At 31.2% G+C, this 15,656-nt stretch overlaps 2 protein-coding genes across 2 annotated transcripts; one reads left to right on the forward strand and one right to left on the reverse strand.

Moving 5' to 3' along the window:
* Positions 1 to 1,973: 1,973 nt before the first annotated feature.
* Positions 1,974 to 5,243, forward strand: LOC131621118 (receptor-like protein 7). The gene has a single exon (XM_058892337.1). The coding sequence runs from the start codon at positions 2,177 to 2,179 to the stop codon at positions 5,033 to 5,035; it is 2,859 nt and encodes a 952-aa protein (XP_058748320.1). The 5' UTR covers positions 1,974 to 2,176; the 3' UTR covers positions 5,036 to 5,243.
* Positions 5,244 to 8,273: 3,030 nt separating this feature from the next.
* Positions 8,274 to 10,402, reverse strand: LOC131619607 (uncharacterized). Its single transcript, XM_058890685.1, has 5 exons — positions 9,873 to 10,402; positions 9,653 to 9,773; positions 9,277 to 9,567; positions 9,099 to 9,200; positions 8,274 to 8,885 (listed from the first exon to the last, which is right to left on the reverse strand). The coding sequence occupies exons 1-5, from the start codon at positions 10,400 to 10,402 to the stop codon at positions 8,274 to 8,276; spliced, it is 1,656 nt and encodes a 551-aa protein (XP_058746668.1).
* Positions 10,403 to 15,656: the final 5,254 nt, after the last annotated feature.

Below are 15,656 nucleotides of genomic sequence, written 5' to 3' on the forward strand. Positions count from 1 at the left end.
TGAAGACGAACCTGAAAATATGAGAATAATTAATCAACAAAAATAACATGTAACAAATGAGATAATGCAAAAAATGAAATAACATGCAAAAGTAACATGCAACAAATGAAATAACAAACAATGTGTACCATAGCCAAAACATGGTCTTTTATACAGATATTTAACAATTTTTAACTAAACTTAAAAATAAAAAAGTTGTGGCACTAAGTGATAAGACTAAAGCTTCAAAGTAAATTCAATAAAGTGCAAAGAAACAATACCTTATATAGTTAACAGATAATTGTGCATTAATATAGACACACAAAAAGAAAAAGGCAATTTAAATCCAATTTATGAACTAATAAATATGCATTAATATAACACACAAAAAGAACGCTACAGTTGAGAAAGTTAAAGAAAAACTAGGATTAATTAAGAGATAATTAATATGTGTAAAAATTAATGAGATGAAGTGAAATTTTATTATAATAAATAAACTAAAAATAATAGTATAACACTCAAAAGTGTTGCTCTCTTAAAAACTGATTTTCATATATCTCTCACTTGTGAAACTTTCCAAAAACTCTCCTATTATGAACACAATTAACGTTATTGTTATTTTCATATATTGTCTTCGTCTTAGGAGTGATACATACTGTTCAAAAGTAAGGGTGTTCATGGTTCTTGAACTGCATTGAACTGAATCATATTTATGGTTCAATTCAGTTTTTAATAACCATTTCAATAAAAATCCAATTAATTGGTAAAGTGGTTTCAATCCAATTTAAAACTAGTTCAAATCTGGTTCGTATTTATAAACTAGTTTATAATCAATTTCAACTTTTATTTTGAATTCTTTTAAAATCAATTTTTTAAAATTTATAAAATATTTATATTAAAAAAAAATATTTATTTTAAATATATAAATAACTTTTTTTTAAAAAAAACTCAGATGTTTTTTTAAAAATTGTTTTTAATTTTAAGGAAAAAACATAATTTTTTTTTCGTTTTTTTTTTATTTTCAAAAAATAAATAATTGGAAATAAAAATAACTATCCAATTGAATTGTTCAACGACATGTTATAATATTACTACTCACATAATAATTCTTTATTTCTATATCTCCCTTCCTCTCAAGCTTTGAACCATCACTAAGCTTCTTAATCACAAATATTCATTTCTTTTCGCTTTTTCTTTATTTTTCATAATCTCTGTCTTCTACCGCAATCAAGCCACTGCTATATTGAGTTCTTAGAAATCTTAAAAAAATCTATTATGGATTTGAAATAAATAAATTGGATAAGATTTATGAGTAGATGAATCATGTTAGACACTTTCATTCTACCACTTTTTTATTTTATATATTATCCATTTTAAACGGTTTATTATTTTTATATATTTAGTATACAAAATTGAAAACTTTGTTTCATAAATTATTTATCTAAAGTATTTTGTTCAGCAATATAATTGGGTTACAAATTTTTTTGCTGATACCCAATTCCAATCGGATAAGAATGAATTTTTAAATTATAATTCTACTTTCAATGCTTAATTTATTAGAAGGGAAAAAAATAATATGTTAAGTAAGTTATAGTTTGTAGAAACACAATAAGCATAGACATAGACAATACAGCTGTTGAGATAATGAAATTTTTTTATTTCAGATTTTTTTTTTTAAAAATTCAGATTTTTTTTTTATTTTAAATTATTTTTTAAAATTTTTGAAAAAATTATTATTCTTTATTTTCATAAATTATTATTAACCATTTAAATGGTTCAAATTTTTTATGGTGCAATGCAATTTAGTTCAAGTATCAAATTCAACTAACTATATTTTTGAACACTCCTATTCAAAAGTATGGGTCTCCTCTTTGGAAGAATGCATCTTTTCGTTTTCTTCTATGGAATATATATATGGATGCTAATAAATTCACCTAATATTTATTTATCAATAATGATATCACTAAAATTTCAACCACACAAATCATCCCTACTGAAGTGCTCCATACGGTTGAAGAAAAGTATCTCTGCTACCAAACAAGACAATGCCAATACTCAATTTTCTTCTTTACTTTTTGTGAATGCTTAATAATTTCAGGTTATGTTTCCTATTTTCTATATAAACACATGATAATCAATTGCTACTTCCAACATCACAAAGCTTTACAAAAAAGAGAGCAACGGTAAGTTTCACTAAATGGGATCCTTACTTTTAGTATTGCCTTATTTTTCCCTTCACTTGTTCTTATTGCTGCTACTTACTCATTTTACTTCCTACACTTTTTCATTATGCAATCCTCACGACACCTCTGCATTGTTACAATTCAAAAACTCTTTTTTTCTCAACACTTCATCTAAACCTGAACATATTTATGGCTATTATCCGGTGTATGGCTGTCCCTCTTTTTCTTTCAAGACAGAGTCTTGGAAAATAAGTAAAGACTGTTGCGAGTGGGATGGTGTCACCTGCGACAATGTGTCGGACTACGTGATTGGTCTGGATCTTAGTTGCAATAACCTGCAAGGTAAATTACATCCCAATAGCACTATCTTTCAACTTAGACACCTTCAACAACTCAACTTGGCTTTTAATGATTTTTATCTGTCTTCATTGCAAATTGGTGTTGGTGATCTAGTGAGTCTCACATATCTAAATCTATCAAATTGTCTCCTCAGTGGTAATATTCCTTCTCAAATCTCTCATTTATCAAAATTAGTATCACTTGATCTTAGTAGTACAGGATTTTGGTCTTATATGAAATTCAATCCCTTCACATGGAAGAAATTCATTCATAATGCTACTAATTTAGGTGAGCTTTATCTTGATTGTGTAGATTTGAGTTCAATCAACGAGAGCTCTTTGTCTATTCTAAAGAATTTGTCATCGTCTTTGGTTTCTCTTAGTCTAAGAAAAACTGGGTTGCAAGGAAATTTGTCAAATGGCATCCTCTCCCTACCTAATCTTCAAAAATTAGATTTGTCTGATAATGAATATATTAGTGGCCAACTTCCAAAGTCCAACTGGAGCACTCCTCTTAGGTACTTGGACCTCTCCGAAACTGCTTTCTCAGGTGAAATTCCTTATTCCATAGGTCAGTTGAAGTCTCTTACTCACTTAAACCTTCGTGAATGCAATTTTAATGGAATGGTTCCTCCATCTTTGTGGAACCTCACTCAACTCACATTCTTGGCCCTTTCTGAAAATAATTTTCAGGGTGAGATCCCATCATCACTTTCACAACTTACACACCTCACTTTCTTAGATCTTAGATATAATAAATTTAGCGGCAACATTCCAAATGTTTTTGAAAATTTAATCAAATTAGAATATTTATTCCTTTCATGGAATAAACTAGTTGGCCCAATTCCAAGTAAAAACATAAATCTTTCAAAATTAATCATTCTGTATTTAGGACATAACATGTTAAATGGAACAATTCCACATTGGTGTTTTAAATTGCCTTCTTTATTAGAGTTGCTCCTCAGTGACAATCACCTCACAGGATTCATTGGTGACTTCTCAACTCATTCTTTGGAATATTTGATTTTGTCTAATAACAACTTACATGGTCATATTCCCAGGTCAATATTTAAACTTCAAAATCTTACTTACTTAAATTTATCATCAAACAATTTGAGTGGTGATATGGATTTTCCTGAATTCCTAGCACCGCTACCAAATCTTCAAATATTAGATCTCTCTAATAACAACATTCATGGGAGAATTTCCAAATGGTTTCAAAGCCATCTCTTAAGCTCATGGAAGAACATTAAACACATTGATCTTAGTTTTAACAAGTTGGAAGGAGATCTTCCAATTCCCTCATATGGCATTCAATACCTTTTACTATCGAATAACAACTTCACAGGAGACATTGCATTGTCATTGTGCAATGCAAGTTCCATGAGTGTGCTCAATTTGGCTCATAACAATTTAACAGGGACAATACCACAATGCTTGGGAACATTTGGTTTTCTTTCTATATTGGATATGCAAATGAACAACTTCTATGGAAGCATGCCTAGAACCTTTTCCAAAGAAAATAATTTTGAGACAATAAAGTTGAACGGAAATCAATTGCAAGGACCACTACCACACTCTTTGGCTCATTGCCCAAAACTCAAAATTTTGGACCTTGGAGATAACAACATAGAGGATGCATTTCCAAATTGGCTTGAAACTCTGCAAGAGTTACAAGTACTCAGGCTACGATCAAATAAACTTTATGGTAAAATCTCATGTTCTAGCCCTGAGCATTCATTTTCGAAGCTGAGAATTTTTGACATCTCTCATAACAATTTAAGTGGACCCTTGCCAACATCATGCATCAAGAACTTCCAAGCAATGATGAATGTAAACTACAGCCAAATTGGTTTGCATTACATGGGTATGGAGAATTACTATAATGACTCTGTGGTGGTTGTAATGAAAGGTTTTTTTATGGAGCTAACAAGGATATTGACTACTTTCACAACAATTGATTTATCAAACAACATGTTTGAAGGAGAAATTCCTCATGACATTGGAGAATTAATTTCTCTCAAAGGTCTCAACCTTTCAAACAATGAAATCACAGGCAATATTCCTCAATCTTTGAGTAATTTGAGAAATTTGGAGTGGTTGGATCTCTCAAGGAACCAATTGATAGGTGAGATTCCGATAGCTTTGACAAATTTGAATTTTCTCTCTTTCTTAAACCTTTCACAAAACCACCTTGAGGGAATGATACCTAAAGGTCCACAGTTTGATACATTTGAAAATACATCATATGAAGGAAATACAATGTTATGTGGATTCCCGTTGTCTAAATCATGCAAAAATGATGAAGATCAACCACCACATTCAACTTCTGAAGATGAAGAGGAATCAGGTTTTGGATGGAAAGCGGTAGTAACAGGATATGCGTGTGGGGCAATATCTGGGCTGCTCTTTGGATATATTGTGTTCTTCATTGAAAAACCTGTACGGCTTGTAAGATTCTTTGAACATATGTTTAACATAAGACTGAAGAGAACACGCAACAGAGCCGGTGCAAATCGAAGAAGAGTGAATTAATTTGATGTCGGTGTTTTCAATATCATGATTGATAATGTAGCTTTTCTGTGTAATATCATAATGTTGTCTATTTTAGACAGTTACATGTACAAATAAAAACTGGTGATAAACTAGTGATTGTGTTATTTTTATGACTGTGTTATGCATAACGTCTTTAACTTTTGAAGAATATGCTCAGTTTGTGAATAAATGCTGGTTGATATTTGTATATTTTATGGTATTAATTAAGTTGTTTAGATTCTTAATTATCAATGAGTCCCTTTAGTTTTATCTAATAAGGGTTTTTCTAACCTATGCAACATTGCATAAGATAAGGGCAATTAATAAACTATTTCTTTTCATATAAATTTTTATATTAATTATTTTTCTGTTAAAAAGTAATCTTTTATATTTTCTCTCTCCTACCCAATTAATAAATGAACATAAATAAATATAAATATGGTAATTTATATTTTAAAAAGTAGTATTAATTGTCTCTAATCCTATGCAAGGTTGCATAGGTTAGAAAAACCCATCTAATAATATATCTCAGGGACTTATTGGAACTAAAAATTTTATCGTGACATTTTCAGTTAAATTATTATTATGAACCTTAATTACTCATCTTATACAACTAAGTTATGTACCAGTTGGATGGTTTTACACTTTTACTTAAAGACATATTTTGAAGGATTGGATATAAACTGAATAGTTGAAAATGTGCTAGACCAGTTGAATGATTCCTCCAATGGAATTTGAGGTTTTCTCAGGTGGCCTTTTCTCTAATGAAGAACTATTTCGAAGAATGTGCAGAGGAGATCTCCCAATTGCTTGTTGTGGGAAGAAGGGTCACAACGCTTCCTATAGAGCAGAGGATGGGCTTAGCTAAGCATATTAAGTTATCTTCTAAATTCTTTCTGCCTAATGATGTCGTGTCTATTAGGCTATGTTTGGGAGTTTGGAGGGGAGGAGAGGGGAAGGCTTCTAAAAATGAAATTTTAAAAAAATATAAGAAAATATTTGACATTTTTTGAAAAAATGATTTTGTTTAGAATGATAAAAGAGTCATTATTATTATTAAATTTTTAATTTTTAGAATACTATAACAACCTAAAAGATATTTAGAAAATTTATGTAAACCCTTCAAAACCCTCCTTCAATACAATTTTTGAGTTCCCCCATTTTATGGGGTTTTTGGTGTTATGAATAAACTCAAACCCTCCAAAACCCTCCTACCCAAAATCTTTTTATCCTTTTCACCCAATTCTTCTTATTTTTCAAAGTCCTCCCCTCCCTTCCCCTCCAAACTCCCAAACATAGCCTTAGTGATTCAGTTACTGCTACGAGAAATCTGATCTTTTATTCCATTTCGTTCAGTCATTTTGTTTAGCGATATGTCTCAGTCTGTTAGAGAGACCCTGAGTGGTTTTTAGAGCTAAGGATGTTGGTTCAAATAGAAAATAAAGGTGTTTTGGGAAGTAGAAGAGTTGTAATGATTGTTAGGTATTTTAAAATTTATTTTTAAAATGCAATAAAATTAAAATTTTATTTTTTAGTATTTTTATAATTAAAATAAAAGTATTCATTAAAAATATTTGACAATACATTTTCAATCATGACAAAACTAAATAACTAAATTAAATATTTATGCAAATTTTTATTAAATTCAAACATTACGTTTCATTTCATAATATGTAATTTAGAACTACTTATAAAAAAAAAAATTATATACTTAAAATTATACAATACAACATTCATGTTCTTATTTTCTAGATTCTTACAACTTAACAAATTCTTTCGTAGTCTTAGCATGCAAGTCACCAGAACCAACAATTCTTGAAGCATGTCTCAAAAGCTCCACCTAAAGAATAATAATCTTTATTGTAATAAAACGGACACCTTAATGTTGAGTCAGAGATTTCAAGCTTATGAGAATCATCTTTCAACTCATTATAATATCAACGCTCCTAGTATTCCAAATTAGATTCACGAGTACGTTCAGATTTCCGGTACATGTGAAAATGATAATATTAAAATCAACTTCAAAATAAGAGCAACACAAATAATTAAATATAGTGACTAACTAGATGATATGATTATTCCCTTCATAAGGGATAGGGATATATGAAAAGTTGACTTAAGTTCACTTGGTAAATAGAGCATGCATTAGGTACTTTGTTCTTAAACAAGATATTTCCAATCACTCCACTCACACAAAAAACTTTGTTCTTAAACAAGATCTTGACCAATAATCATCTCTGTGATATGATGCTCAACCTGTACTAACATGCCCCATGTGGACAAGGCTACAGGTGTAGTGTTATAGTCTAAAGTCAAAATGAGGACCAGAATACAAGCCTAAAATGTGTCTTGTGTACTCTAGGAGAAACAAGAAAATAGTAGGGGCTGTTAGACGATGGGAAGAATCTAGAAGGGGGTTGAATAGATCTTTTAGTTAAATTTTCGCACTTTTTCAAACAACACGAAACCTCCGGATTCAACCTCGTCTACAACGACCCATTATTGAAAAGATCGGATATGCTAACCGATTGGAATAAGGATGATAGATTATGAATCAATACACTTCACGTTTAATCAAAAGCTTAAACAATTTCACTTATTACACTACAAAAAATCACGTCTGTAGCGACGTGGAATCCATGACACAACATGGAATATCACGTCAGAACGTAAAATTAGCGACATGCTCATATACGTCGCCTGGGAGTGCGTGGGAACTTTTTGTGTTGTGTTTATCACGTCACAAATTTGTGACATGGCGTTCACGTCGCTAAACTTGCACAATTACCAAGCCCCCATCTGCAACTGGGACAGACAAGGTCTGCAAAAAGCTGATGGCACACTACACGAAGAAAAGTTGTGGCGTGTTTTCCATGTCACTGATTTGTGACATGTAAAACACGTCGCTAATTTTGAAATTAATTTTGGAAGTTGCGACGTGTCTCACATGTCACAAATCAGTGACATGGAAAACACGCCACAAACATTAAAATGTTTTTAAAAAAAAATCTGAATTTTATTATTATAAAAAAAAATATTATTAATATTATTTGCTGAAAATTAATAAATATTAATAAAAATATTTATTTAGTTAAATTAATAATAATAATAACTAAATACAAAAATATATTAAACTTCTAAAATATATTATATTTATAATATAATATCCAAAATACTAACATATAATAAATAAAATTTTGTTATCTCATACAATTTAAAATTAAAATTAAAATAAAATTCATCCTAAAAAATCATCATCGGGATCGGGATAGTTATCAAGGTTGAAATCATGATCATTCTCTTGCTCAGTGTCAGCCGCTCCCACGTTTCCTCTAGACGGTTGACCACCACTTTGTTGAGACTGCATAAATAACCGCATTTGTTGTTGCATCTCTGCTTGCATCTTCGCCATTGCCTCTATTTGTTGTTGTTGCATCTCTGCTTGCATCTTTGCCATTGCCTCTATTTGCCGTTGTTGCCCCTCCACTTGTGCTTTTAGCGCCGCCTCACGTTCATCCATTTGGGCCTTTAGCTCCGCCTCACGTTGCGCTAACTCGCGTCTCGCCTCAGTTAGAGCCAACTGTCTTATTGTTTCCATTACTTGCGGTGCCAATTGTGTTGGACGTGACGATCCTTCCCCATCTCTAACTCTTTGAAATAAATTTCGATCTCCACTTCTCAAGCTTCCCGCCAAATTTCCCGCACCAAAAAAACATCCATTAGGCCCTTTTCCGTCAATGACTTCACTCCAAATATAAAAATCAACATCTGGATGAAGCGGCACTCCTTCTCTAGGAGTATATTTTGGATTAGCGACCAAAAAATTCACAAGCTTTGTTTGATAATCCTCCTACACATAAAATAGAATAAAAATTATGTATATATAACTTAAATTAAATTATATTAAATAATAAATTGAAAATTAGTTGCCACGTGATTTACATGCCACAACATCAGAGTTGCCACATGAAAATCACGCCGGAACTTTTTAGTTGCCACGTGAAAATAACATCACAAAATTGCCATTAAATGTAAAAAAAATAATAAAAATTGAATAACTTACCAAAGCTTTTCGAGTACGCTCGTCAACTAAATCACCCGATTTTTTTGTCCTAGTTTCTTTAACCAACTCGATCATGAGTGGTTGTCTCCCCAACCTTTTAGCCTAAAAAATAAAATTAACTTTAATTAAAAAACAAATAATTAATCAAAACATAACTTTAAAAAGTGACAATAATTACCATGCGTCGAGAATGTTCGTAAGTGCTTATACTTCCAACTGCATTAAGGTGACCTCCTTTTTCAGATGCCCTCATTTTTTTAGCATTTTCAGACTTAGCTTTAAATTCCTTTGAATTCCAATATGCAATAAGTTTTTCAAGAACTTCTTGGCCCAACCACCCAGGACGACTACCATCACGTTCCCAACGCTTTCTAACATTTCGCAACGTGTCAGAAAGTCTTTTTGATGTTCTGCTGAAATAATTTTTTTTAACAAGTTTCTCGCTCATTGGATCCCACGTACACTTTTCCTGAATACATTAAAATAAACTGTTAGAAAACTATAGTAAAAAAAATTTAAAAAAACAATGACTCGAAAAAATATATTAATTGTACCTTAAAGCAATTAAACCAAGCATCTTTATTTGTAACATCTCCAAAAGTCGTCCAAGCTTCTTTATACATTTGCTGAATCACATAGTACACACACCTGGCAGCAGTCCGACTCGGCCCAAACCTAAACAACAATTATGTTAATTAGCATGCATTAAATATAAATTTATATTAAAAAAAGGAAATGTAAACTTAATAAAAATTTAATATATAAGATACTTACGAATTTCCAGCGGGCCAAATATAATATCTACCGTCAATGATATGAATCTCACTCGGATCATCCTCCCCCTGAACATCGTCACCATCAGACTGAACATCATATGCATCCTGCACAGTATCATCCCCACCCGGCTCCACATGATCATCCTCACGTGCAGGTATATGAGTGGGATGCGGGGTGTGGGATCCCCCAGTCTGCTGGAAGCGTGGGGGCATCTGTGTCTGCTGGAAGGATAAGGGCACCTGTGTGGGATATGGAGTGTGGGATCCTCCAGTCTGCTGGAATCCTGGGGGCACCTGTGTGTTAGGTGGAAAGCTAGCAGATCCTCCAGTCTGCTGGAATCCTGGGGGCACCTGTGTGTTAGGTGGAAAACTATATCCTCCAGTCTGCTGGTATGATGAAAAACTAGGTCCTGCAGTCTGCTGAAACGGATAACTAAAGTCCATAGGTGGGCGAGTAAATGATGCTGACCCAGACATAGGCCTCCCCTGAGAGGAGAGTAATGACGTAAGAGGTTGGGTACTGGCCATGGACATGTAACCTGCTAACTGACTCTGTGGGGGGGGCACACTGCTGTCTGAGGAGACTGGCATACTACTGCTCTTGGGCGTCGGGTCTTCTGACCCTTACCCTTCTCAGATCGGGATGACATTTTACCTATTTATTGAGAATAAACAATTAATAAAATATATACATTCACACAAATATATTCAAACATGTTTTCATTAACACATTCAATAGATGGTTCATTAAGTAAAATTACAAAAAAACACATTCTCTTATAAATACATTTATTATTCTAAATCTACAGGCTCTTCATACATATCATTATCATCATTTGATGTGATACTATCCTCAGACCCAACGCCTTCGTGCTCTTCATTCACATTATCTTCAACCAACAATACAGAAGCATCAACTTCATACCCCTCATTTGTTATATCAGACAAATTGGTAATATGCTCAACTGCAATGACATCATTAATTGGTCCAACTTCATCAACTTGGTAAGCAAGATCTTCCACTAGATCGTCAGTTTCAATATGGCCTATTGGTTTTGTTTTTATAACAACACACAACCCTCGCTTACGTGGCACAAATGAAGGATAAGGAACATAATAAACTTGCCTAACAAGATGTGACATTATGAAAGGTTCGTACTCTTTGTACCTTCGCTCCATTTGAATCTCAACAGTACCATATGTCTTGTCTATTTTTGTGCCTCTAGTTGGATCATACCATTCACAGTAAAACAAGACAACTTTATTCTCCGAGTCCAAGTAATTGTATACTAGCTCGTAGATATGTTTAACAAAGCCATAGAAATCATCTTCACCCCCATCTGTAACTCCTTTTACGAATACACCACTATTTTTTGTTTTTTTCCCTTCAGTCCAAGTCTCAGTGTGAAATTTATATCCGTTCACGAAGTATGTGTGCCATTCGTTTGCACTTAGAATAGGGCCTTCACACAAATTTCTCAAATGGAGTATTTCTGGTGTCGGTGTAACAATGCATGACAATCTATCCTTGAACCAAGATGGAAATTGTGCATGAATGACACTGGATGTTGGTTGTACACCGGTGCTTTGAAAATAGATGTTGTTAAATTCCCTATAAAAAAACACACTATAAGTATCAAGGTAATAATATTTACACACTATAGATAAAATAATAGTTGGGTATACTTACTCAAGATACGGTTTAACTTCGACGCAGTTGATCAACACATGAACATGTGCGGATTGCATTTCTTGTTGGGTCAACCAATGAACACCTTTCTTTCCAGATGGACGACCTGGAAGCCCAAAGACTGATAAGGTGAATTGGCTTCTTTCGTTAACATTTATGGGATTCCTTATGATTCTTGGGGTTAACATCAAGTTGTCTTTCATAGGAGTTGAGTCCAACATCATTTTTGCGAAGAATTCCAAACACTGATCTGGAACATTCCAATTTGCCTTAGCAGCCAATAATCTCACACACATCGATAATTTTGAATCTGAAGACCCCTCAAACAACGGTATATTCATCTCATTCAACAACTGATAAAATCTCTGCGCTTCCTCATTTGGCAACTCTTCTCCATCAAAATCTTCAGGTTGATCATAGGCTACGTTCACGCCAAAAGCATCCTCAACCATCTCACCGATCATATTAAAGTTTTCCTCATATTCCATAGTCGGTCTACTGCTTGAAGCATGAGTATTACTAGTCTCTGGCACGTTCATCGGCAAATTTTCACCGTTCGACGTCCACACCCAATAATCTTTAATAAAACCCCTTCTATGCAAATGACGTGTTACTTCCTCTGGATCACTAATTATACGCCTACATTCACATTTAAGACAAGGACACCTAACTCCCCCTTCACTTCGACAACATTCCTGAACAAATGCCCACTTGATAAACCCATCAACTCCTTCTACGAAATTTGGTTTAAGTGCACGTCTTCCTGGTTCCAATCTATCGTACATCCAACTACGATAGTACAGATAATATTCCATACTGCATATTTGTACAATCATTACACTAATTAATCCATAACATTTATGTAAACTATATATATAACTTTTTTATCTAACATATTCTCACATATATATATATATACTTTATTCTCACATAATCTATAACCTATAACAAGAATATTCTCACATAATATATAAACTTTATTCTTTTAAAATATACAAAATCTATAACATATAGGGAGCATATCAAGTGAGAGCAATTTTAAATGAGAGATGAGAGGAATAAATATCAACCTTTAGATTCATCAAGAGAGAGAATGTTAATACATTAATGTGGCTATTAATTTCTCTCTCATGATGAATCTAAAGGTTGATATTTATTCCTCTCATCCTCTCATTTAAAATTGCTCTCACTTGATATGCTCCCTATATATATATATATATATATATATATATATATATATATATATATATATAATTATATTTTTTTACCATTTTTTAACATAATAACATACTATATATACATATTAAATTTTCTTTTTACCTTTTTAACATATACACATTTATAATAAATTTTATTTTTACCATTTTAAAAAATATTCTATTTCCCAATATATATTAATATAATATTATATTCTTTTTACCAATAATATTATTTTTTACGATTTTTTAACATAATAATAACATACTATATACATATTAAAATTTATTTTTACCATTTTAAAATATATTATATTTTCCAATACATATTAAACCTCTATTTTTCATTAAATAATATATATTAAACTTTAAAAAAAAATTGTATCTATTTACAATAATATATAAAAATTGTATCTATTTACAAAAATATATAAAAAAATTGTATCTATTTACAAAAATATATAAAAAAGTTGTATCTATTTACATATATAGATTATGTTTAATTAGATATCATAACTTACATTTATAAATCATTTTTAATAATATATAAAAATTACATATATAAATTATGTTTAATAATATTATATCTACTTACAAAAAATATAACATATATAAATTATGTTTAATAATATTATATCTATTTACAAAAAATATAACATATATAAATATTATAAATTTTAAAATATATAATTTCAATTTACTAAATTATATTCTTTTTTACTAAATTATATTTCGATTAAAAATATATATATTACCATGAACTAAACAAATTATCTCTATTAACCAAAATCTATTTTAATAAAAAACATAATATGTTTTATTAAAAAACATAAATATTTCTATTTGCCATAAATTACTACATAACCTACAATTTATATCACAAAATTTTTATAAAAACACATACAATTTATCTATTATCACAAATATTACATACTACATTAATATATCACCAAAATTCCAGAAAAAACATACAATTAATCACAAATATTACATACTACATAACCTAACAATATTCAATAATCTAATTAATATATCAAAACATTACACTAAAAATATAATATTTACCTATTAACACAAATATAACACAAAACTATACTTCAAAATATTATATTTAAAATTATAAAAATACCTCAATCTTCTAATCTCCTCCAATCTTCAAGTTCAACTCTTAAAAAATTTATCTCCTCCAATCTTCAAAATCTTGAATAAAAAAAATTAAAATAAGTTAGAATTTTAATCAATACAAATTATAAATAAACAAAATATAAAATATAAATAAACTAAATAACTTACCTTCAACAATGGTGTGAGAATGGAATTAATGAAAAGAGGAAGAGAATGAGAGAATAGCAATGGAGAAAATACAGAGAAGAGAAGAGAGGAAGAATATGAGAAATGAGGAAGAGAGGAAGAAATGAGGAAGAGAGGAAGCGTGCAGATCTACATTTATTAAAAGAGTTGCGACGTGATTGACCAGACACTAGTACAGATAAGACAATATAATTTTAAAATTTACACCCGATTTACTAAAAACGGGTGTAATTGAGAATTTTTGGTGGCAATTTTGTAAATAAAATGTCACTTTTGCATTATCTGGTTATAATATACACCCTTTTTCCTAAAAACGGGTTTAAATTAAAAAATTTATTATAATCAAATTTCAATTACTCCTTTTAAACTAAAAAACGGGTGTAAATTTATATAAAAAAAATTGTTTAATTTTATAACTTAAAATATATAATCTATGTGGCAATATTAATGGGTCTATATATAATCTATGTGGCAATATTAATGAGTCTATATATAATCTATGTGGCAATACTAAAACTCTTTAATAACATAATTTATTAAAATATACAAAATCAAAATATATTAAATCTGTGTGTGTTTTTCATCGCTGAACCCATTTTTGACCGAAACTTCATCGCATCGCATCACATGCATACCGAACCCATTTTTCAATCAACTCTGAACTTCATCGCTTTCAATCAACTAGTTTCAGCGATCATTCGCTCGACTTCGCTTCGCTTCTGTGACGATTGAAAAGGGCTTCGCTCATTCGCTCTCTTCTTCTCCAACACCGCACCGCTCATTTGCTCACTGAAACTGAGAGGAATCCATTTCGCAGTGACGACAAACGAAGCTGAGAGGAAACCATTTCACAGTGACGACATTGGTAAGGAAGAATTAGGGGTTTTATACTTTGAGCGACATTGGTAGCTGAAGAATTAGGGTTTATACTCGCAAATTAGTTCCTATTGCTTGATTTTGTTTTAAATGAATTTTGTTTGTGCATGTGAACTTGTTTTTCTTTTTTTGTGACATTGTTTGTGTGAATTAGGGGTTTAGATGTGACCTGTTTTGTTACACATTCCAGTAGTTTGATTCTTAGTGATGTGGGTAATTTTGCTAAACCATTGAAGGGGAAATTTGACTCTTCTCTAAACCTTGCCATGACAGAAACTATATAATCAGTTTTTTAAGGACTCTAGTGTGTGTAGCTTTGAGTTCTACATGAGTTAGTTACCACCACATAAATTAGGGTTTACAAATTAAGCCTATGATACGTCCCGGTGACAGCGTGTTATCATGTCTGGTGTGATTGTCCGTGTCTGTGCTTAAGAGGATGGTAGAATCTCACAAATGGAAAATGTGGGTTTGGGGTGTATGAATAAAAACTCAAAGTTTTAAATTGAAGTTTGAAAGTTATTATATTGGGATTTCGGGATAAATATGTTGAGCCGAATCCTATGTTTGATAAGTATTCTTAAAACTTGATGTGCTGAACCACTCTATACATGTATTTGAAATGGCAGATAGCTGGAACTGATAAATTTGCCAAAGTGATTTGTTTAATATAATAATTTACTGCTATATAGTAAAATTTATCCAGCAA

The sequence above is a fragment of the Vicia villosa genome, linkage group LG7, assembly GCF_029867415.1.
Source record: "Vicia villosa cultivar HV-30 ecotype Madison, WI linkage group LG7, Vvil1.0, whole genome shotgun sequence".
Taxonomy (NCBI): Eukaryota; Viridiplantae; Streptophyta; class Magnoliopsida; order Fabales; family Fabaceae; genus Vicia; species Vicia villosa.

Coding starts and splice junctions, on each gene's coding strand:
- LOC131621118 (XM_058892337.1), top strand. CDS start 2,177: ATGGGATCCTTACTTTTAGTATTGCCTTATTTTTCCCTTCACTTGTTC.
- LOC131619607 (XM_058890685.1), bottom strand. CDS start 10,402: ATGGCCAGTACCCAACCTCTTACGTCATTACTCTCCTCTCAGGGGAGG. Junction 9,774..9,872: donor ATTTGGCCCGCTGGAAATTC/GTAAGTATCTTA, acceptor ATTGTTGTTTAG/GTTTGGGCCGAGTCGGACTG. Junction 8,886..9,098: donor AGCGTACTCGAAAAGCTTTG/GTAAGTTATTCA, acceptor TTTTATGTGTAG/GAGGATTATCAAACAAAGCT.